This window comes from Callithrix jacchus, chromosome 8 (genome assembly GCF_049354715.1).
Source record: "Callithrix jacchus isolate 240 chromosome 8, calJac240_pri, whole genome shotgun sequence".
In the NCBI taxonomy this organism is placed as follows: Eukaryota; Metazoa; Chordata; class Mammalia; order Primates; family Cebidae; genus Callithrix; species Callithrix jacchus.
In genome coordinates, this window is record NC_133509.1 from 90251608 (window position 1) to 90274863 (window position 23256).

At 34.2% G+C, this 23256-nt stretch overlaps 1 protein-coding gene and 1 non-coding gene across 51 annotated transcripts in view; both read left to right on the top strand.

Annotated features, from left to right (window-relative positions):
• The window catches only part of KTN1 (kinectin 1), a 113021-nt gene that overhangs the window by 71057 nt on the left and 18708 nt on the right, over window positions 1-23256 (top strand). For 18 of the 50 annotated variants that reach the window (XM_078335000.1, XM_078335001.1, XM_078334998.1 and 15 more), the window contains 15 exons: window positions 4005-4039; window positions 4429-4519; window positions 5187-5255; window positions 6164-6201; window positions 6693-6783; window positions 6931-6999; window positions 8245-8282; window positions 9201-9291; window positions 9370-9438; window positions 10254-10291; window positions 13071-13161; window positions 15539-15607; window positions 16933-16970; window positions 18715-18805; window positions 21149-21235. In XM_078335000.1, the coding sequence (XP_078191126.1) occupies window positions 4005-4039; window positions 4429-4519; window positions 5187-5255; window positions 6164-6201; window positions 6693-6783; window positions 6931-6999; window positions 8245-8282; window positions 9201-9291; window positions 9370-9438; window positions 10254-10291; window positions 13071-13161; window positions 15539-15607; window positions 16933-16970; window positions 18715-18805; window positions 21149-21235 (1005 nt within the window). The remainder of the gene's footprint in view (window positions 1-4004; window positions 4040-4428; window positions 4520-5186; window positions 5256-6163; window positions 6202-6692; window positions 6784-6930; window positions 7000-8244; window positions 8283-9200; window positions 9292-9369; window positions 9439-10253; window positions 10292-13070; window positions 13162-15538; window positions 15608-16932; window positions 16971-18714; window positions 18806-21148; window positions 21236-23256) is intronic. The other 32 variants (XM_078335005.1, XM_078335017.1, XM_078335004.1 and 29 more) reach the window with 3 other exon arrangements.
• Window positions 9714-9817, top strand: LOC118145264 (U6 spliceosomal RNA). Its single transcript, XR_004730392.2, has one exon. It is a non-coding gene; the product is annotated as a U6 spliceosomal RNA (small nuclear RNA).

Sequence of the window (23256 nt, forward strand, 5' to 3'; positions counted from 1 at the left end):
TTCACATTTATGCAGATATTGAGCTGGTGTAAGTAGCTGTGCCTCTTGAAGTATTTTGTTAACTTGTCAAGAAATAATCCATTTATTCTATCTCCCCATATGATATTGAGTGCATTATTGCATAGTCTTTATTACTTTGTATTTGTTTTATCCTTGTAAACTAAAGGTAATAAAGGAGAAGATGCTGAAGGGATGATATTTAGTTTAAATTCTCATGCCTCAGCCTCCTGAGTAGCTGGGACTACAGGCGCATGCCACTATGCCTGGCTAATTTTTGTATTTTTAGGAAAGAAGGGATTTTGCCATGTTAGCCAGGCTGGTCTTGACTCCTGGCCTTAAGTGATCTGCCTGCCTTGGCCTCTCAAAGTGCTGACATTACAGACATGGGCCACCATGCCCAGCTGAAGCTTATTCTTGTCTTACTTCCTTTTCCAGTATAGCTTACAAAAGATATGATATCTCATCAATTATAAGATTTCCCCTTTATCCTTCCCCCCTCCCCAATTTACCATCTGTGAAATACAAATGTATCTTGTAGTCTCTGGTTACAGTTTAGTTGGCAACATTTAAAATTTTTACTGTTAAATAGCAGTGGTGAGATATAACATTGGTGACTTGACTTAGTTAGATTAGATAAAATGTAATAGGTGTGTGTGTGTTTGTGTGTGTGTGTGTGTGTGTGTGTGTTACTTCTTACTTGGAAAAACAGAGTACAGTTTCTGTGTGTTAGTCACCAGAGATTTTTGAAATGCCGATTTCAGTATATAAAGTTTTAACCTTTCTAAAATTAACTTCATGAAGGTAAAACAAATGCTTAGAAACTTCTGAATCTGTCCTAGAATTCTTGTATTTTAGTAGTAACCAGGTGATGGTGACTGTTACTTAAACAGAAAACTTTTTTATTCTTTACTAAAAATGGTATTCTCCTTCATTAGATAAAAGTAAAACTACCAGCCTTAAATTTTTCTTTTCCCTTATGATTAAAAAAAATATAATACCTTGAGTAATGCCATTATGTTATGTAAAATTCCCAATCATATTTATGAAAGTTAATACTATTGCTATCTTATTAAATCAGCCTTCTATTATAAGGTTTCTGTGTACTTTTAGATGTTCTGTTAAAATGACAACTTTTAGTATGAGATGTACTTTTGTTATGAAGAATAACAATTCACAGAATAAAATTTTATAGCCACAGTTTTTTACTTATTTAAAATAATTACTTGATAAGAGGAGAAACTCATTTTGTGGTATTAAGATCTGCAATTGGGTAATTCTTAGATTGTTCTAACTCTGAAAGCTTCTTATTAATAGTCTAGAAAGCATATGACTGATATTCTGGTTATAGTTGTGACTTTTTCATCTTGGCAAAGAATCATCTTTGTGGCTTCTTTAGTTGTTTTTATTCTTGTTGCTAGTGAAAGAAGAGAAAAGATTGATATAACCTTAATTTCTGTCATTTCTGCTTTTCTTTAACCCCTTTCTATCCTGCAGTCAGAATTCCAAGTGACAGTTGAGAGATTGAACAGTTAAGTTATGTAAAAATTTTGGTCCTTTTACCTCATGGATTTTTATTCTGGAGGAAAAGATTAAGTTTATGAAGGCAGAAGCCAATAATGGTGCCAAGTTATTGTTTCCTCAGGTGTAGGAAACAGAAAGATAACAGGTACCAGGTAAGGTATCTGTTGCTACTCTAAAGGAGAGAAAGCTGCATTTAGATTTAGGGTTGCCCATGGTCAGATAATGCAAATAAGTCATTTACTAATACCTCATTTACTGAGAATAAGACCTTTTTTTTTTTTTTTGCTGGGGGAGAGCACATATGACTTTTAGTGAAAGAGCGGCATGACTTTTTATTCTTATTCCAGAAGATTTTTAAGATTCAGTGGTCAAGATTAAGGAAAAACTATAGGAATTTTCTTCTTTTTGCCCTGCTGCGTTGTTATATTGTATTGCAGAATAATTTATTATTGTATATGGTATAGTTTTGGAAGTCATCTAGGGAGGAAATAGTAGGACTGGATTAAATCAATAAAGTATGAAGTAAAGTAAAAACGTTTGAGGAGATGCATACTAAGCTGGGTCAGTTTTATGCAATTGAATATTTGATGAGCTGAAGACTGAGAATACTTTTTAAACTGTAACTTCATTAAAGAGATTAAATTCATCAAATACTTATTTACTAGTTGAGTATATGCTAGGTAGTTACCTATATGCTGAGGCTACACAGATGAATGAGACTTGATTCTTGCCTTCTTAATATGGAGATAGATGTGTTAAACAGAAAATTATGGTGAATAAAATTTCTGAAGTCTGTGTACAGGTTTAGAGGACGAGATAATGCATTCTATTAATATTTGAAGGAGGTGCAGAGTTAACACAGGGAACGACTAAACCTGATTTTGAAAAATAAGCACGAATTTGCCAGAGAGCTAAGAGGCAGTACAGGCTGAGGGAATACAATGTTCAAAGACGTGACAGTGTGGCAAGATTGGCATATTCAGAGTATTGGTATATTGTAGAAGTACAAAATACAGGAAGGATGTAAGGAATAGAGAAAGATTTGCTAAGACCTAATTATGAAGGACTTTGCATGCTCTGTGGGGACCATGAATCTGATGTAGCATGTTGTGAGCCACTAAAGGGTGTTGCAAGGATAAATGAGCATTTACTCTAACATTTTAGAAAGAATACTCTGGTAGGTAGGACTGAGTAAAGGTACAATATAGTGAATGGTTAAGGTGCAGGTAACTTAGTATTAAATAGTGTTATATATTTTTGTGAGATGGCATTCATTGTAAACAAAGATGACAAAAACCATCTTATGAATGATTTAAAAGCTTAGTGCGTTATCTGTTTTTCACAGTATAAATCTGATTTAATGTATTTTTGAGAACTCCTCTTTCCCTTCTGATGTTTGGATTATTTTCTCCTTTTGGGAAGTTTTTCCTATGCCCCCTACAAAACAGTCCTTATGAACTGGAAGCTGGGAGAAGAATTAGGGTATTATGATATTTGAGATGAGCAAGCTGAGGGCCTAAATTTAGGATTAAAGAGAAGGGTTTAATTTCATATATATTTAAGGAGTGGACTTTTAGGACTTGGATATGGCAATGGAAAATTAATATTATTTGTGAAAAATGATTGTGATAACATTGAGAAAAACAACAGAAAACAAAGATTGGGGAAAGAAGAAACTAGCAAAATTGGGAAAGGGGTACACAGAAGAGAATGTTCTAGGAGAAAGACCCTAAATCTCTTTGGTCAGGCTGCTTGGCTGTCTGAAGATATGGGAATACTGAGGGAGAAATTTCCACTTTGTACATAAGATAAATTTTAACAGTGAGGACTTGTGTGTGTACTGGGGGGATGCCAGGAGAAAGTTCAAATGGAACTCATCTTACATGTCATGTATGCTTTATAAAGAGAATGTATTCCTGTTGCTTTTGCAGTTTACAGTTGGTTTTAAAATACTTTATATCTTGATCTGGTTGGTATATGCATAATATCTATCTACCAAAATTCACTGAGCTGTAAACAGGATTTACACACTTGCTTATATAAATGTTATACCTTAGTATGGGGGAAAAAAAAATCAATTAAAAGAGCCTCCCCCCTCTACCTGCCCCCACTTCTTTCACAAGGTCTTAGAGTCTGGGCTCTTTATATTTGAAGAATTGAATTAATGTAAAGGAAGTGAGGCAAATTATCTTATCCTTAAGTTAAGGTTATCTCTTCTAGTGATTAAGATTTTTTTCATAAGATACTAATTCATTTTGCCAGCCATTTTATAGTACTACTTTTTCTGTGTCTCTTGTGTAGGTGTATCTCTTCTGTTGGTGTTTTCTGAATTCAGTAATTATCAAGTCTTCAAATAAAAGTTATTGTCCTTAATTTTGTATCTATTTAATAACCCTAAACAATTTTCACAATTCTATTTCTCATCTGGTTTTATTCCATACATATTTAGTAAAGTTAAACTTTTTTTGTGATTTTTATTTTAGCCTAATAAAGATGTTGTGGAACAAATGGAAAAATGGTGAGTTTAGTTTTCTTTTTATATTTTGATGAGTCACTTCTGTGAAATTAACTACATTAATCTAGATTCTTAAAATTCTCTTTACATTTTGTAATGTAACAAAATGTGTAATGCTGTTGATTTGGGATTTTATTACTGTTTGTGGGTTTAATGTGTGGCAGTAATTTTACTTGTTTAGGCTAGCATGTAAGCGTTAATTACTTGAATATATTTTACTTTTAAAGAGGCAGTATCCTCAGACCATGATCAAGGATCCTTAGAAATCTTTCTAGAATTAAAAGATTGTAAGAAATGATGGACAAAGGAGTTGATCCGTGTAAAATGTTTAAAAATAATATGATTAACCTTAAAAAATAGTTAATACATGTGTTATAAACTTATAATTTCAGCATTCAAGAAAAAGACGAGAAGTTAAAGACTGTAGAGGAATTACTTGAAACTGGACTTATTCAGGTGGCAACTAAAGAAGAGGAGCTGAATGTAAAGCATTTTGTAGTTTTATTTTCCCTGTGATTATTTAGTGACTTAGAGGGATTTCACTGTAATTCGTTTAAGGTTTTTTCCATAGATCTTAAACTTAATAGTAAATATTACATTTTCTAAATTTATATAGTGCTTTTTTTATTAACAGTTTATTTTAGAAGTTAAAAATACATGGTTGATTGTAACATTCACTGCCTTAATGAGGTAGATACTATTGTTACAGTTTATCAGTTTCCCCTCTTGCACCCATGTCCAAATGATAACTGAATAACCAGCAGACTTATTCATGAAATGGTATTAGAGGCCAGAGAAGAGATTGCCATTCTAATTTATGTTTGTCATTAGCTTTAACTAATTTGATTGGGAAGGAATTGCAGGAAGAAGTAAGGTAAAAAATGTATTTGAATTTAGGGGAGAGGAGTAGCTTAATTAACAAGAGGTATACTATGTATTTTTGGGGTTCAGATATGAGTAGAAATATATCTGGGTGTAATTAAATTAAAAATCCATTTGGATAGCTATAGAAGTTATAGAATTATACACACAGAAAAATGAAAGTTTTAGGTCTTCCAGAGAGGAAAAGAAGCAGCTTAAATGTATTTTGAAGCTACCTGTATTTTTTCAGAAAATAAAAGCATGTTTTGCTTATGTGTCTTTGAAAAAGGCAATAAGAACAGAAAATTCATCTCTGACGAAAGAAGTTCAAGACTTAAAAGCTAAGCAAAATGATCAGGTAATGTATGTAGTAAATTTTTACAACTATTCTTTCTCTCATTTTTTTTTTTTTTTTTTTTAATTAAAAGAGGTGGGGTCTTGCTCTTTTGCCCAGGCCAGAGTGCAGTGGTATAATCATAACTCAGCTTAACCTTGAACTCCTGGGCTCAAATGATACTCCTTTTTCAGTCTCCTAAGTAGACAGGACTATAGGCTCATGCCACAATGCCGAGCTAATTTTTCTCTTAATTTTTGTAGTGATAGGGACTCGCTATGTTGTCCAGACTCACACAAACTTCTGGCATCAAGCAATCTTCCCCACTTAGCTTCCTAAAGCTCTGGGATTATAGGCATGAGCCACTGTGCCCAGGCTGCTCTCTTTTAAATAGTGGGCAAACTTGCATAAAAACAAGTCTGTTGTTTCTTTTTTCCAGGTTGGAATTCATTAATTGTAGTTTTAATTTATGAATGATAATCGGTAATAGAGGCTGCAGTTTAATACTGATTGTATGCCAGATACTGTAATGAATACTTCAGATAGGATGCTGTTGCCTCTTAGTAGAGTGATAAAAAAGTTCTAAGTATACAAATGTAAAGTAAGACTCTAGTAAAAGAGGCTGGCTGAAATTAGGCAGTTTCCCAGTTGTATTTTTTCTATGGTTGGAACTGTTGATTAAATAATCTTAACATTTACCTAATGATTTTTTTCTTTTGGCATATTTATAAGTGGCCTTAAAATTGCTTATTTTCAAAATGCTATTTATTGTCATTAATATGACATTTAAAAAGTCTTGAAAAAATGCCTGGGCTTGCTTTTCCTATTTGGATTTTTATTGTAGTCAAAACTTTAAGGATAATGTACATTTCTATTTCTGACCCATTTCTATTTTGAGCAAACTACTAAGTAGGATACTTTCCTATTTCTAGGTTTCTTTTGCATCTCTAGTTGAAGAACTTAAGAAAGTGTAAGTGATAACATTATTATTAACTGACCTTTTTTTTTTTTTTGCTCCATCTTTTTTTGTGCTCAGAAATCTAGTTTTATTGTGCAATTGGGATAGCTGATGTATGTTTAACTTTCACTCTAGAATTTTTCTTAATGGAATATGAGAACTTAGCTGTGCTTTCCCAAATTCATATAATTAAAAAAGATCTATATCCAGAAATTGGGAGTCAATATAGTTGAATGGAACTTGATTCTCTCCTGTGTTTCTCAGGGTCCAAATCTCATATTTCTGATGTACTTTTGACTTAACTGACTTCTTGTGCATATAGGCTTCAGCTCTCTGTTAGGAGGAGCTTTAATTTCAGCCCGAACTGTCTACAAAGATATGTTACTATTTTATTTAAAATGGGGAAAGGGTTGATTTGGAGAGCCATTTCATTATTTGGTGGTATTTTTATATCTTGGTGGATCTTGGTGATTTCTAATCAAATTATACTGCATTTATTTAAGGATTCACGAGAAAGATGGAAAGATCAAGTCTGTAGAAGAGCTTCTGGAAGCAGAACTTCTCAAAGTTGCGAACAAGGAGAAAACTGTTCAGGTATTGGGAGACAGAGAACTGTGTTTTATATTTTGTTTATCAACTTTAGTTAATATCATTTAATTTCATGTGTTTGTCTGTGTATTGCATTTTATGTCAATTTCTGTGTTTCCATTGTCCAATCTTGTCTGTTTTGTCATTGTCAAGGATTTGACACAGGAAATAAAGGCTCTAAAAGAAGAAATAGGAAATGTCCAGCTTGAAAAGGCTCAACAGGTAAAAATCCCAGAGCCATAGCATGACAGATTTATTAGTTATGTGTTATTTATGAGCTATTTGGTTTTTTTTTCTTGTTGCTCAGAAAAATCTTTTAGTAGTATGCTGTAAGCATATTGGGTGATGTGCTTTTGATTTTATTTTTTGCCTGATTTGAGAAAGTATTCTTGATATTTTAATCTAGATATCTTAAAAATTTTAACTGTTAATCGTTATTTTCTAGAACATTTTTTGTGTTAATGTTTCATTTTAGTTTGTCAACTAAAAATGAAACACAAAACACTTTGGCAATTTTTTTAAATCCTCCTCCTTTGAAAAACAACTGCATGGACCAAAATGTTACTTGAATATACTTTGCTCAACCTCTGTATTAGAACGAAGTTTCATTGGGATTTCAGACATACATGTGATTACTGGAAATTGATGAGTTTTGCTGATTTTAATTTGATAAACTTGCATTGAAAAAATGGTGAGATTTCATTGAAGAGATGATTGATTCATCTCAGATTTATTCAGCAATATTTATTGTCAAAGCAATACTTGTCGAAGCACTGTGCTTGTGATTGGTGGATCATTAGCTAGTGATTGGAGATAATCTGTTGAGTGAAACAGGTAGGATGAAAAGATCATACTTTTCTGATATAGATTGAGAGTCAGGAAAGTCTTCTTCTGAGAAACTGACATCTAAGCCAATAATCTGAAGGGCTGTGAGAAGAGATTGGAATATAAAAGGTTTTATCAGACTGTGTATGATTAAGAAAAAATTTAAAAAGAACATAGAGGACTGTTGAGTAGTTGGCCTTGAAAACTGGGATGGAGAAGAGCTCTGATATGTTAGGGAGGTATGTGGAGAGTGAATATTCTAATTTTCATGACTGTAGAAGCATCATGGCTGGTCTGAGTGCAGTGGTGTTTACAACTAATCGATCACAGCCAGTTACAGATACCTTTGTTCCTTCTCCACTCCCACTGCTTCACTTGACTAGCCTAGAAAAGAGTGTCACATTAGTTAGACTTATTATTCATAACTATTTTCCTTGTCCCTCCCCCTTATTATTTTTAGTTTGTTACTTTTATTGTTATTGGAGTTTAGGAGGAGGTGAACTCAAAACACATCTTATTTTGTTGTGAACAGTTTAGCTAGTTTCTTTGTAATTTGAAGTGTACACATTCTATAAAGACTTACAAAGCTTAGAAAGTTAAATTGAAAGGATTATGAATTGATTTCTGTGTTTTGTATTTCAGTTATCTATCACTTCCCAAGTTCAGGAGCTTCAGAACTTGTAAGTAACATTTATCTCATTTCCTTTTACTATTTCGTTTTCATGAGTTAAATAGAAGTATAATGATAATTATAGCTTCTTGATTTCAAGTAGTGTTTTAGAAAATTCACAAATATCAAAATTCAAAAATACCTCAAAAGTCCTTAGGGTCCTGAGTTTCTCATTTGGCTTTAACTTGTACATTTCTTTTGAGGGAAGGAGGTAGGAAGTCTTACTTTTCATGATTTATAATTTGAATATAACTGTAAATTGAGATGTTGCTCTTTGCCTATTTTAATAGCCATATGAAATTGGTATCTATTTCACATCCAGATCAATTGTAGTAAGTTTTCCAAATTTATTTATATTGATTTAAACAAGGTGATATAAGGTAGAGTTACAGCTAAACTAACTTATCTGGGTATTCAGTGATGGAATGGTTTTCCTTAATCATCCTGTATCTCTAATTTTATTGTCTCCAAAATCTTATATTCCTTTTTTTTTTTGGAGACAGAGTCTCGCTTTGTCACCCAGGCTGGAGTGCAGTGGTGTAATCTCGGCTCACTGCAACCTCCATCTCCTGGGTTCAAGTGATTCTCCTGCCTCAGCCTCCCGAGTAGCTGAGACTACAGGTGCATGCCACCACGCCCGGCTATGTTTTGTATTTTTAGTAGAGATGGGGTTTCACTGTGTTAGCTAGGATGGTCTCAATCTCCTGACCTCGTGATCTGCCCACCTCAGCATCCCAAAGTGCTGAGATTACAGGTGTGAGCCACCGCACCCAGCCTTGTATGCCTTTATATTTGATAAGTTTTAGTTTATTTTAATCAGTTTGGATTGTGAGTACTACCCAAAATATACTTTTTTCAATGTCTAAAATTTGTGCTTTTTATAGTCATGTAACATTTTCATTTAGAGTTCTGATTAATTTATTATCAGATTAAAAGGAAAAGAGGAACAGATGAATACCATGAAGGCTATTTTAGAAGAGAAAGAGAAAGACCTAGCCAATACAGGGAAGTGGTTACAGGTGAGAAGTTAAAAACAATAAAAAAATCGATTTTTTTATATTTGACTATCAACTTAATTTACACCTATTCTTTTTAAGGATCTTCAGGAAGAAAATGAATCTTTAAAAGCGCATATTCAGGAAGTAGCACAACATAATTTGAAAGAGGTATAGTATAAACAGATTACCAGCATATTACATAAGGAATGAGACACCTTTGTTTAATGTATAAGAAAGTAAAGATGTAAATAGGATCTGAGTTTCTTTGCCAGAAAAATTATGTTGTCATAGTTTTGTTGTTGTTTAAATAAGTTAACTTTTATTTCTGATAAGTCACTTAACAGCTTAATTTGTCAACCTGAGCCTGAAGGATTTCCTTATCTTTACCTTTTCAAATAGACTTTTAGCTCATCCTTAACCATCTGTTTAAAGTATCAGTCTTTGTGCTCGCTTTGGCAGCACATAAACTAAAATTGGAACGATACAGAGATAAGCATGGCCCCTGTGCAAGGATGACACGCAAATTTGTGATGAGTTCCATATTAAAAAAATAAAGTATTAGTCTTAAATGTTTTAAGAAATAAGTATTAAAAATTGTTTAATAAAACTGATTCTGTCCTTGCTTTATAAATGGCCCAATCTTGTATTTACTGCATATAATATATTTTTTTTTGGCCAAATATTAAGAAATTACAAAAAATAAATTGATTAATAGAGAACTAGAAAGATAAACCTCCAAAAGAACTTCTAAGAGAGAGAGGAAAAAAAGTCCTAGAGGAGAAAGACTGATATGGAACAAAGGAAGGCGGGGGAGAGGGAGGGGGGAGAGAGAGAAAGAGAGAGAGAGAGAGAGAGAGAGAGAGAGAGAGAGAGAGAGAAGGTTTTTGTTTTTATTGGTGGGTGATTCTTATTTATATGTTGTAGCACCAGTTTTTATTTTTCTTATTAAATGTTAGCATTAAAAATGTGATTCTGTTTCTCAGGCCTGTTCTGCATCACAATTTGAAGAACTTGAGATTGTGTAAGTATGCTTTAAGCCAGCACTTTGAAGGGAAACAAACATCTCATTATTTTCCAGAATGTGCTTGAATATGATGATGAGTTTCCTGTATATCATTAACTTTATTGTTAAGTGGAAATTATAATCCAGACGCAAATAGGCTAAGTCTCTGTTGGGTAAAATAAAGGCTCTTTAAAGCTTTCAGATATCTGGAGACTTTATTCTTTCCAAATGCATCAAACCCATTTTTTTCAATTATTCTTTCTGTAAATGTGGACTGGTTTTAAGTTTTTTTTTTAAAAAACAAAGTATGCAATTATTATAGAGATTAAACTTACTTCAAATGAAAACTAGTATTTGAAAGTGTTAGTAACATTTCCGAATTAACCAGAGGATAATCTTAGCCATAATCTTGATGCAATGAATTTTAAACTTTTCTATAATTTTAAATTATTTATAGGGAAAATAGAACTTGTCATGTTAATTATCCTGTGCTGTATAGGAAAAATACTGAATCTAATCAGCATAGGAGGTGTCCGTTTTTGTAGATACTCATCTTAGGAAATGTTTGATTCTAGAGAGTCTGTTGTCTTAAGCTATAGCAGGTTACATTGGTGAGAAAGGGTATCTGGACCTGATCTTTTTGGCCTACTTTAAAATTGCTTTTAACGAATTTTTCTTGGTGATACCATTAGTCTTTATTGGTATTTGTTTTAAAGAAGTGCCCATTCCCTCTGCGCCACCCCCCCCCCCCCATTTTTTCTTCAGACTGAGTCTTGCTCTGTTGCCCAGGCTGGAGCACAGTGGCGCGATCTCAGCTCACTGCATTCTCCGCCTTTTGGGTTCAAGTGATTCTCCTGCCTCAGCCTCCTGAGTAGCTGGGATTGTAGGTGTGCACCACCACGTCCAGATAATTTTTTTGTGTTTTTAGTAGAGATTGGGTTTCACCTTGTTGGTCAGGCTGACCTCAAATCCTGACCTTTTGATCTGCCTACATCAGCCTCCCAAAGTGCTGGGATTATAGGTGTGCACCAACGTGCCTGGCAAGAGGATGTTGAGGATATTTATTAGGCCTTTATCTTTCTGAAAACAAACGAGATTATTCCATTCTTGGAACCAAGATTGCTCATTTGTACAATTATTCTTTGTCTTTTGGGCATTGTATAACTGTCAAGGTGCTTATCTCTCATTTGCTTGGAAAGTTTAGGGCCACATTTCTGGCCTATTTATAGTAGAGAGATGTAGATCATTAAAGTAGGTAATTTTAGATATATTCTGCCTTACATTTTTTTTTGCCATTTTCTTTTTTAAATTAATATACTTTATTTTTTGTGGTAGAGCAGTTTTTATATTTATAGGAAAAAATGAGAGAGAAATACAGTTTTCATATACTCTTCCCAATTCCCCCTACTATTAACATCTTGGATTAGCATGGTACATTTGTTACAGCTGATGAACCAATAGCAGTACATTGTTATCATTGTTACTAAAAACTGAAGTTCATAGTTTCCATCAGGATCACCATCTGTGGGTTTTAACAAATGTATAATGACATGTATCCATCATTATGGTATCATACAAAACAGTTTTACTGCCCTAAAAATCTCTTATGTTCTACCTATGCATCCCTTCCTCTCTTCCTCCACACCCTCGAGCCACCCCCCCGCAACCAGTGATCTTAATGTCTTCAGAGTTTTGCCTTTTCCAGAATATCATAATTGAAATCGTACAGTGTATAGCTTTTCTAAATTAACTTCTTTCTTTTTTTTTGAGACAGAGTCTTTCTCTGTGGCCCAGGCTGGAGTACATGGAATGCAGGGGTGTCATCCTGGCTCACTGCAGCTAGGACCTCCTGGGCTCAAGTGTTCCACTCACCTCAGCCTTCGGAGTAGCTGGGACTGCAGGCACATGCCACCATGCATGGCTAATTTTTTAGAGACAGGGTCTTCCTGTGTTCTTCAGGCTGGTCTCAATCTCCTGGGCTTGAGTGATCCTCCAGCCTTGGCCTCCCAAAATGTTGGGATTACAGTCATGAGCCACCATGCTCAGCCTTATATTGGCTTCTTTTACTTAGCAATAGGCATTTAAATTTTTCCCTTTTTATACATTTATCTGACTCTTCATGTATGCTGTTTTGTCATTTTTTTCATATAGATTTATAAGCATCTTGAAATTAATTCTAGATCAAGTTTGGTAAAAATAGTGTTCAGTTTAGTGAATCCTTAGGCTTTCTGGCCTTGGGGATACCAAAATAGATACGATTTCCTATCCTGAGGAAACAGTTAAGCAGATCCTTTTGATGGTGGTGTTATGCTAGAGGTCTGTTGCTTAGGATGACTAGGGCAATTGAGATTCACTTGAGCTAGATAGAGTAAGATTTACATCAGCATTGGGTAAAGGAAAAACAGATTAAATTATATACATAGCATCTTGTCAGTACAAAGGTTAGACATATTTTGTAATTTCCAGGGTCAATAAATTGTGACTAAGATTCCTGGGGGCAAAACTCCTTTCTTTAAGTGGTAGTTTTTGAAACGAGTTGGTCAACTATAGTTTTGTTCTTAGTCTTTGTTTTAGAGTTTCTTCCTAGATTAAGTCACATCTGCTTAAGAAATGTTAAGTATGGCTGAGTAGAATGATCCTAGAAATATTTTTTTTAAAAAGTCTAAGTTGATACAGTATGGGAAAAAGTGTTGGTATGTATTGTTTCTGCCATCTTTTTTCTTAGGAGTGATGATGGAATCTGGTTTTACATTTTTTATGTACTTCAGTAAATGTAGATCTTTGTAAAAAATTCTAGGTTGAAAGAAAAGGAAAATGAATTGAAGAGAGTAGAAGCCATGCTAAAAGAGAGGGAGAGTGATCTTTCTAGCAAAACAAAGCTGTTACAGGTGAATATGATCACTTACAATTAATTATTTTATAAATTATTGTCTTTGCATGTTTTAAAATAATTTTTAACTGCTGCCAAAAAAAGTGGAGTCCAGAATGAGTTTCCCTCCCTCCCAGACACTAGGTCTTGTTATTGGCATTATTTTTTTTGAGTAAGTACCCATGCATAAAATGTGTGTATGTGTGTATACTTACTTGTTTATAAAATACTCTGTTTAACTATAGTAACTTGTGTATTTTGCTTCCTTCACAATTAAGAGTGTTTTTAAGATCTTTCCATATATGCACATTTCTGCCTTAACTTTTAATAGCTTTATGGTATTGGATGGTTACATCATCTCTCTCTTTCTCTCTCTTTTTTTTTTAGACAGTCTCGCTGTGTTGCTTAGGCTGGAGTGCAGTGGCATGATCTCAGCTCACTGCAACCTCTGCCTCCTGGGTTCAAGCAGTTCTCCTGCCTCAGCCTCCGGAGTAGTTTGGACTGCAGGCGCGTACCACCATACCCAGCTAATTTTTGTATTTTCAGTAGAGATGGGCTTCACCATGTTGGCCAGGATCTTGAACTCCTGACCTCAGGTGATCCGCCCACCTCAGCCTCCCAAAGGGCTGGGATTACAGGCATGAGCCACTGCACCCAGCCTATATCATTTGTATAACCAATCCCAGTTGATGGATACCTAGATTAGAGTTTTTTTTCCCTGCACAAACAATGCAGCAGTGAATATCCTTGCACACATTTTGAATACTTTTACTTGTTTATCTGTAACCTAGAAGTGAAATTCTTGATCAAGGCTTATGTAGGGTTTTTGTTTGTTGAAAGACATAGTTAAATAGAAAATCCGTATCTTCTCACCTTCATGCAGTTAGTATTCAGGGTGCTTACAGAACATTGATTTGAAGTGATAGCAGATTTGTAGATGCCTACATTGTCTTGGATTATTCTTGCTGACATTACATGCTTCAGTGTTTGAGTCTGTCATATTTCTTCTCTCTCTCATGTAGGTTCATTTTAAATTTTGTTAGACAATGCTAAATAGACCTCCAAAAGTGTTTTTACTAATTTTCACTCTCACCAGCTAAGGGCCATTTCCCCTCTTCCTTTCCAACATTGACAAGGATAAAAATATTTGATACTATACTTGAAAGATGGTAAGATCATTTTTATTTTGCATTTGATTGTGAGAGAAGTTAAGCCTTTTTCATATGTTTAAGCCATTTTTATATGAATTGTCCTTTAATTTTTCCCACTGGGTTGACTTTTTCTTATTAATTTATAAAATCATTTTTTGTAATAAGGGAAATTAACCTTTTGTCATTAATTAAATGGGGTGATTTATTTTCCTTATTTGTTTCTTCTGACTTCATTTGTGTTTTTCCCCTTTTTGGGAAATTTGAGACTTTTACGTACTCAAATGTAAGTAATTTCCAGAGTTTTAAGTCTTGGGAAGAAAGTTATCTCTTATTCTATGATTATAAAAATATATTCGGATGGGCGTGGTAGCTTGCACCAGTAATCCCAGCACTTTGGAAGGCCGAGGCAAGTAGGTCTCTTGAGGTCGGGGGTTTGAGGCCAGCTGTGGCCAACATGGTGAAACCCTGACTCAACTAAAAAAAAAGACATAAATTAACCGGGCATGGTGGCAGGCACCTGTATTCCCAGCTACTCTGGAAGCTGAGACAGAAGAATCACTTGAACCCGGGAGGCAGAGGCTGCAGTGAGCCAAGATCGTACCACTGCACTCCGGCCTGGGTGACCCAGTGAGACTATCATCTTTTAAAAAAGTTTATGTTTTCTTCTAATGTGTTTATAATTTTGTTTTAGATTATTTATATGTAACTTATTTCAGTAAGCTGTAACAATAACATTGTAACCATTAAAAAGGGAAGGCTAGCCACATAATTAAAAAATCCATCATAACAGTAGTGATTCTGCTCCCCAGGGGACATTTGTCAGGAACTGGAGACATTTTTGGTTATCACAGTTAGGGCAGGGGTGCTGGGGCTTCTAGTGGATGGGTGCCATGGATGCTGCTAAATGTCCAACAGTGCATCGGATAAACCCCCACAACAAAGAAAAACAGCCAGCCCAAAATATTACCAGAGTTGAAGTTGATTTGAAATGTCGCTTCATACTAAATTCTTAGAGCTATTTGGGTATATTTCTGGATTCTATTTTGTTCCATTGAGACATGCAAACTCTGCTGCTAGTACTAATATAAATACTCTGATTTCATCATATGTTTTAATATAGAGCTTATTTACACCCCTTAAAATTATTGGTATTTTGGAATTTTTATAGCTTATATGATCTGTTTCTAAAGTTTATGTGGAAAAAAAATCTGTTTAGATACTGATGTCTAATTTTTATTTAATTAGGATGTACAAGATGAAAATAAATTGTTTAAATCCCAAATCGAGCAGCTTAAACAACAAAACTACCAACAGGTAGGTGCTATTAGAAGTCTTGCCTTTCATTTGTGTGGCAAAAACATTGTATAACCAGTGACATATAAGTATTCTTGCCATTTCTGCATTTTCATTGAGAATAAAGTGTATTGTTTAATTAATGTTTATCCAATTTTATACAAAAGAAAGCAATTTGCTATTTCATATCTAAAGTAAAAATCTATAAAGTGTACACAATATTATTACCTATATTTCAGATATGTTTTATATCAGTGTGTGTTTTCTGATCTTAGAATTCTTAGCAAGTCAGTTTAAATACTGTAGAGGTTGGCTTAAAGATATATGTACACATTATCTCCCCTCCCCTCTTCCCAAATGAAACAGTAACTGGAGAGAAACTAACAAATGTATCATAAGTGATAGGGCTGGGCACAGTGGCTCATGCCTATAATCCCAACACTTGGGGAGGCGGAGGCATGTGGATCAGAAGGTTAGGAGATCGAGACCATCCTGACTAACACAGTGAAACCCCATCTCTACTAAAAATACAAAAAATTAGCCAGGCTTGGTGGCACATGCCTGTAATCTCAGCTACTCAGGAGGCTGAGGCAGGAGACTCGCTTGAACCCGAGAGGTAGAGGTTGCAGTGAGCTGAGATCACACCACTGTACTCCAGCCTGGGTGACAGAGTGAGACTCTGTCTCAAAAAAAAAAAGTGATGGTCTTCTATTTAAAATAGCTTTACAAGTTATAATTCTGCTTGGCAAAAACAAAAATGTGTTTTTGTAAAAGATGCTACCCCAAATAGCTTTTAAATTAATTTATGAATGTATATGGATAGACTTGATAGTATTTTGAGAAACAAAAGGAGTCCTTGCAAACAAGAAGTTTGAGAGATTATAGTCATCAAGAAATAAATATCATATGTGAAGGTCTGTGTGTACCTTTGCATGTTGACAACTTTTTGTTAAATGTGAGGAAACTTAACCTCTCCTAGTTTTCCTTTTGATTTCATTTCTGGTATTTTTTTTTTAACTTTTGGAAGCTTAACATTTTCATATAGTCAAATATGAATTGTGTGGTATGAAAATTTAAGGTATGCTTCCATGCACGTAGTGAGAAATTGATAAATACTTATTAAGTGAGTTTATGTCAAGACAGTGAAGGTTGGATTTAGCATTCAATACATTTTACAGATTAGTACATGTTTTTATTAAAATCACTTAAGTCAGGGTGACTGGCATATGAAATATGTACTATTTTTACTTTTGTTGTTTTCTTAATTTATATCTGAGAAAAGCTTCAGTATTTTGTAAGTCTTCTGGAAAGTTTTGTTTCGAAATAACATTTAACTCTTTTAATAGGCTTCTTCTTTTCCCCCTCATGAAGAATTATTAAAAGTGTAAGTAATAAGTTTGATTCATAGTTTATAAAGTGGTAACTATTTTTTTATGTGTTAAACAGTTCTCAAGCAATTTAGTGTAACTGCAGATGGCACCTGATTTTTACAGTTCTATTTAGGTATCTTGAACTGCAGTTTAGAGTTGAGTGATACCTTTGGCTAAAATGCCTTTTTAAGGGTGTTCAAATATGAATATTTCATTGAGGGAAATGTTTTTGTTCTTTAGGCATTCAGAAAACATCAGGTTAAACTATACTTTGCAGGTTTTACTAAATCACCTTTTGTTATCTCAGTTATCTTACTGGCTCTTCTTTCTTCTAGATATGATTGTGTAATTGAATGATGCAAATTTTGGCCTAGCTTTATTTTTTTAAAGAAATTTTAGGCTAGATATGGTGGCTCACACATGTAATCTTAGCACTTTGGGAGACTGAGGCATGAGGATTGCTGGGCCCAGGGGTTTGAGACCAGGCTGGGCAACATAGTGAGACCTTGTCTCTACAAAAAATTTAGAAATTCTGAGTGTGGTGGCATGCACCTGTCACAGGTTCCAGCTACTCGGGAGGCTGAAGTGGGAGAATGTTTTGAGCCCAGGAAGTTCGCACCATTGCACTCCAACCTGGCACCAAGAAAAAAATATTATAATCTTTATGATTATTTTTCTTGAGAATTTTTTTCTTTTGTTTTAACTGAAACATTTTTCTTGTTGGCCTATTCTCTGTGAGGCTACATTTAAGGTCATTTCAGGTAAGTTTGTTTCAACATGTTAAAATGTCAACCACATTAAGTATATTAATAGATGATTTAAGTTGTCTGTCAGAAATATTGTTAATTTTTTTTTTAAGTAATCTAAATGTTCTTCCATCTTGGTTTGTTTACATAGCTGCTTGTTTACTAGGTTAGATTAATTGATTGTAAAATTGAGTCTTGAGTTTGACTACATAGAGCATAGGTTTGCAAATATTTTCTTTAAAGGGCCTGATAGTATTATAGGCTTATGGGACACAGGTCTGTTTTATATATGTGTATATGTATACATATACAAACAAAACAACACTTTAAAAGTTCTTAGTTTGAGTACCTACAGAAACAGACTGGAGTGGGCCCATAGCCCTAGTTTGCCAACCCCTTATATAGAGTCTTATTCTTAGGGAAGAGCTATTTGTCATTTAACTTTCTACTCTAGCCACTCTCAACTATAACAGAATCCCATTATTAATCTTTTCCATTGCTTTCTGCATTTCGGGAAACAGTTCCAGAGAAAAACATTAATGCTGCGATTGGTATGAAAATGACAAGAAAGCACTGAGCTCACTTCAGTATTATACTTTCGTTGTGGTTTAGCCATTTAAAGCTATAACTGATGACCCCCAGGAAAAAATATTTAAGGGACTGCTTCTACATCACTTTTAACTCTTCTGAAAATAGCTACTGTGTACTGACCCAGGTAAAAATAGAAATAGCAACAACATTTCCTATATTCATAAACTGTTTCTTAGAGGATGAGGTTTCTCTTTAATACAAAACTGGGCATGCCATATTGGGTATAAACTTACATTAAAAATCATTTCTGAAATTCACAGGATGTGCTTTCTTTGGTAAACTGTAGGTAGACTCTTTAGTTAATGTACTTTTCAATTACTTCTTCTTTATATTTTGTAGTAACAAATGTTGATAGGTAGGGATCTAAGTTGTATTACTGTTTACCTAAAATCTTGCTACATGTATTCGTGTTCTGGTTTAGAATTTCAGAAAGAGAGAAAGAAATAAGTGGTCTCTGGAATGAGTTAGATTCTTTGAAGGATGCAGTTGAACACCAGAGGAAGAAAAACAATGTAAGTAAATATCAGAATGAAGCTTTTCTTTATTACTTTGACATTGAAATATAGTTAAGGAATTTTTTTTTAATCTACTTTTACTTTAGATTTCTTAATCTTTGTAGAAGGTACTCTTTTCTGTGTGTAGCTTTTTTGAGGGAGGGTGTTATTGGAGAATGGTGTTTTTTTTTCAATAAGTGAAAAGTGAATTCTTATTCTTACATCATTTTAAATGTTGAATCTATGATTATTATACCTTTAGTTTTTTTAAGAAGCTGAAAGTGAAATTGACTTTTTGTTGAACTTTTATTTGGAAAAACATATTTTTCAGCTTGATATTTTAAAATCAAAGATATTTCCTCTTATTAGATTGGGCTGGCCTTTTTGTGAACTAAAAGTAATGCCAGTATTCAAACCCAGTATACTCAGTAATGAGGTCTTTTCAAAGCCTTCTGGAACCTCCTCCTGCCTTTTTTTTTTTTAAATTGTTGTTGTTGTTTTTAAGACAGGGTCTCGTTCTGTCACCCAGGCTGGAGTGCAGTGGCATGATCTCGTCTTACCGAAACCTCTGCCTCCTGGGTTCAGGGGATTCTCCTACCTCAGTCTCCCGAGTAGCTGGAATTACAGGTGTGCACCACCACACCCAGCTAATTTTTTTTGTTTGTTTGTTTGTTTGTTTTGTTTTACTATGTTGGCCAGTCTGGTCTCGAACTCCTGACCTCACGTGATCCGCCTGCCTTGGCCTCCTAAAGTGTTGGGATTATAAGTGTGAGCCACTGCGCCTAGCCAGAACCTCCCATTTTTAACTGAGAGGTGGCTCAAATTTTGGTAATTAAGTGTGTTAGAAGCTTTAGAACCTAAATACATTTATATTAGAAAGGGAAGGGATAATACTTTTAAGAAATATGAATTCTAATAACTTACTGAATAGACAAATAATGAATTTAATAGAATTTCTTAAATTTTCTCATACCAGAGGGTGACTCTTATAACTAGAGTCCAAGCATTCTTGCTAGAGGAGGAGTTTTTGTACACTATAGTGTGATTGCTAAGACTTGAGCAAGGATAAAATGTTACTGAAATCTAAGGGAGTATTGCTAATAAATGGATGTGTGTTTCCTATGTTTCAAAGTTTGTGTTAAATTGTTAATTTAACAAGTTGACATTTTCTTATACCCCTGAGTTTGTCAAAATTAGGTATATGAATTGCTGTTTGCGTGTTGGTATAACAATATTAACAGCACTGCTTAGCCACAAAACTTGAGGTGAACTTGCCGATATACTGCTAACATGTTAACTGTGTTTTATTGTTGGGATTCTGAGATAAGGAGGGCATGGTAATGCAGCAGCAGCAGCAGCAGCGCTGGAGGCATTGAACCCATGTGAAAAGACTCAGGACAGTGGAGACCAGCAGATTGCAGTGTCAGTCTTTCCTTCTAGTTCTGCCACTTCATTTTCTGTGTATACTTGGCTCAGTTTCCTAACTTATTGAGCTATGGTATCTATAGAATGGGAATAAATACCTCATAGGGTTGTTGTAAGGGTGAGAATTTGTGAAGTGCCAAGTACAGTGGTTGGCATATGTTAAGTAATAAATGGTGATTATTGGTTTTTAATTTTTTATTGTTGATTTTTATCTGTTTAGATTTCCATTCTGAAGAAAGGCTGAAATATAGCAGATTATATTTGCAAAGGAAATGCTGTTAAAATCCAGATGTCTCAATTTTTGATAACCTCTTTCTCCTCTAAGAGAATCTGTAGTTTTCCAGCCTTCTTTGCTTTGATCAACTAGCTCATACAGTTAACGTAAGGTTGTTTTGTGGCATGAATATTTGGCCATGCCAAGAAAGAGATAAAACACAGCGAGTTACCATGGGATTCCTGTAGATTTGAAACACATTAGTTGTATTAAAACATACAGAAAAAAATGTTACACTGCAGTGGAAAGTCCTATGGGTGATACTGGGCCTTGTTTAAAAATCACATGAAAAGCTTTTTTAATACTTATATATTTGCTCTGTCTTTAATCTTCTAATGTTCAGTGTACCTGAAATCATATATGTATTCTTTGTTTGTGTCTTTACTTTTGAATGCTTCCTTCTTTGTCACATATGCATAGTAATTATTTTAAAAGCTGGCATATTTGGTGTATATACTAAAACATGGAAAGTGGGCGTCTTTACTTTCTCATTCAAACTTCTAAACATTGCTTTTTATTTTTTTGCTAATATGCATATTTTCCCATTGAAATAATTTTGCAGTAACCAGCATTTAAATGCAGTGCAAAATACTGATGAAGTAAAAAAGCAAAAATCTTTCAATAATGGATAAACTGAAATCATTCTTTCTAAAAATGATTAGGACCTTCGGGAGAAAAACTGGGAAGCAATGGAAGCATTGGCATCAACTGAAAAAATGCTGCAGGACAAAGTGAACAAGACTTCCAAGGTTGTAATGCTAACTCCTAGAAACAATCCACTGAACAGAGAAAATCTGCAGCTTGTCTTAAAATCAGACTAAAGCATTTACTTTTACTGCAATTTAAATATAAAATCTCCTTATCCACATTTATCATCTCTGTCATCTCTGCTTTTTTCATCTCCTTGAAGCTCTAATTTTGGGCATGCTGATTTGTTGTGATTACCTGATTGTTTGGGCTTTGTTGAGCACGACTCTAAGCTGAAGAGTCTCAGAAGACCTGTGTTAACCTCTTGTCAGACAATGTGCGCCTTTTCGGTTGGTTAAGAGAACTTTTATGAAAACTTTGAACCAAAGAAATCTAGGTGAATTAACAAACGCATTTGAATATGTTGGATGTGCCATAAACTAGGTGTTTTGGAGGGCACACCAAGATGTCTCAAGTAAGGTAGCAAAATGATAAAAGTCTTAAATACAGGAAAGCCATCAACTCTGGGTGTGTTGCTGGGAATGGTTCCTTAGAGGTGGTAAACTGAAACTTCATATATTACTGGATAACAATGACACCTATGGCATGTTTAGATGAAATATTACTATCAAGGGATAATTCTCTTGACTATAGCATGTAAAGTATTCCTGAAACATATAGCCCCCTATGTCTTCAGAACAATGGAGGACATTCTCCTTGAGCTCAAGTTGTACCATTGGGTGTGAAGATTTCCAATGAATTGTAATAGAGAACTTGTTTTTAAAGACTAAGAAAACTAAATCTGCCAGTCCAGTCAGGGATTTTGAAAATTCCTGCCAAGAATAAATATGAAACAGGGATACTCAATTTTGCAGATAGGTAAATGAAGGAACCGGAATGATTCATTTTAGCACTGTGAAAATATTTTGTGTGCCATAGTAATCCATTGAATCTTTGATGTAAGTCTTACTGACACTTGAAGGAATTTTTAAGCATAATATAGTAATGTCATTTTTTTTTTTTTTAGCAAGTATACGTTTGTAGTTTCATTTCCTATGGCTTAATGGATTTGTATTTAACTATATCCCTATTCATCTGGCCATAATTTTCACTAGAGGTTAAATTTGAGACAGCTGACCAGGTATATTGGGAACAGGGATCAGGAACATTTAGATCAGTTAGGACATTACTATTTAATTGGGAGTGGTTGCAATTGTACAGTCATTTCTGTCAGCCGTGAAGGTTTTAGTGTGTTTTCTGGTTGTTTCTATTTGGTTTTGACTGTTAAGAGATGCTGTTTGGTTTTAGTTTTTTAGTGAGACTGAGTATCTGGGTGCTAATCATGCCGTTCCTGCAAGAAGTTACATGCCACTTGCCATAGGCATTTTTGCATTTTATGATTCTAAAAAAAAAGCTAGAATTTTTATGCATAATGCTTTCTTGCATAGCTAAAGATCTCAGAGAGTAGAATTGAAAGTCTTCTGTATTTCAGTGGAATTTAGACAGTTCTTAGATAGCATAGTTGTAAAGCAATGTTGATTGACCCAGTGTCGTAAACTATGCTGTCATGAGAAAGAACTGTGTGAAACACTTGTAATATTTTAACTAGATATAAGTTATGGTCGACTTACCTAAAATGTAGATAGGATGATATTTGCCATCTTTACAGGATTATTTTTAAAGTCTGACTACTCTTGAGGAGCTGCTGTACTTTTATACTACTGAAAGATACTTTTATACATTTCACTTAACGATGATATGCAAATTATAGTTCAGTTTTTAATATTAGATCTTTCCCAGATGTTAAAGTGGAATGGAAATTGCTATCTATAACCAAACTACTATGTCAGATGAAAACTTCTTAGCTAAAATTGTTAATACCAAATAACAGTAACTTCTCATGTTTATAGCTCCTGGTTATGTTAGACACTTAGTTCTTTTAGTTAGTCTTTTTTTTTTCCCTGGGAAAGTTTTCAAAAAGCTATTGTATTTTTCTAACTGGTTTTCTTTGAAGATTATTACTTTAGTCAAATGGTAAAAATTACCTCTTAATGTCCTTGAAATAGCATTAATTATTTTCCTT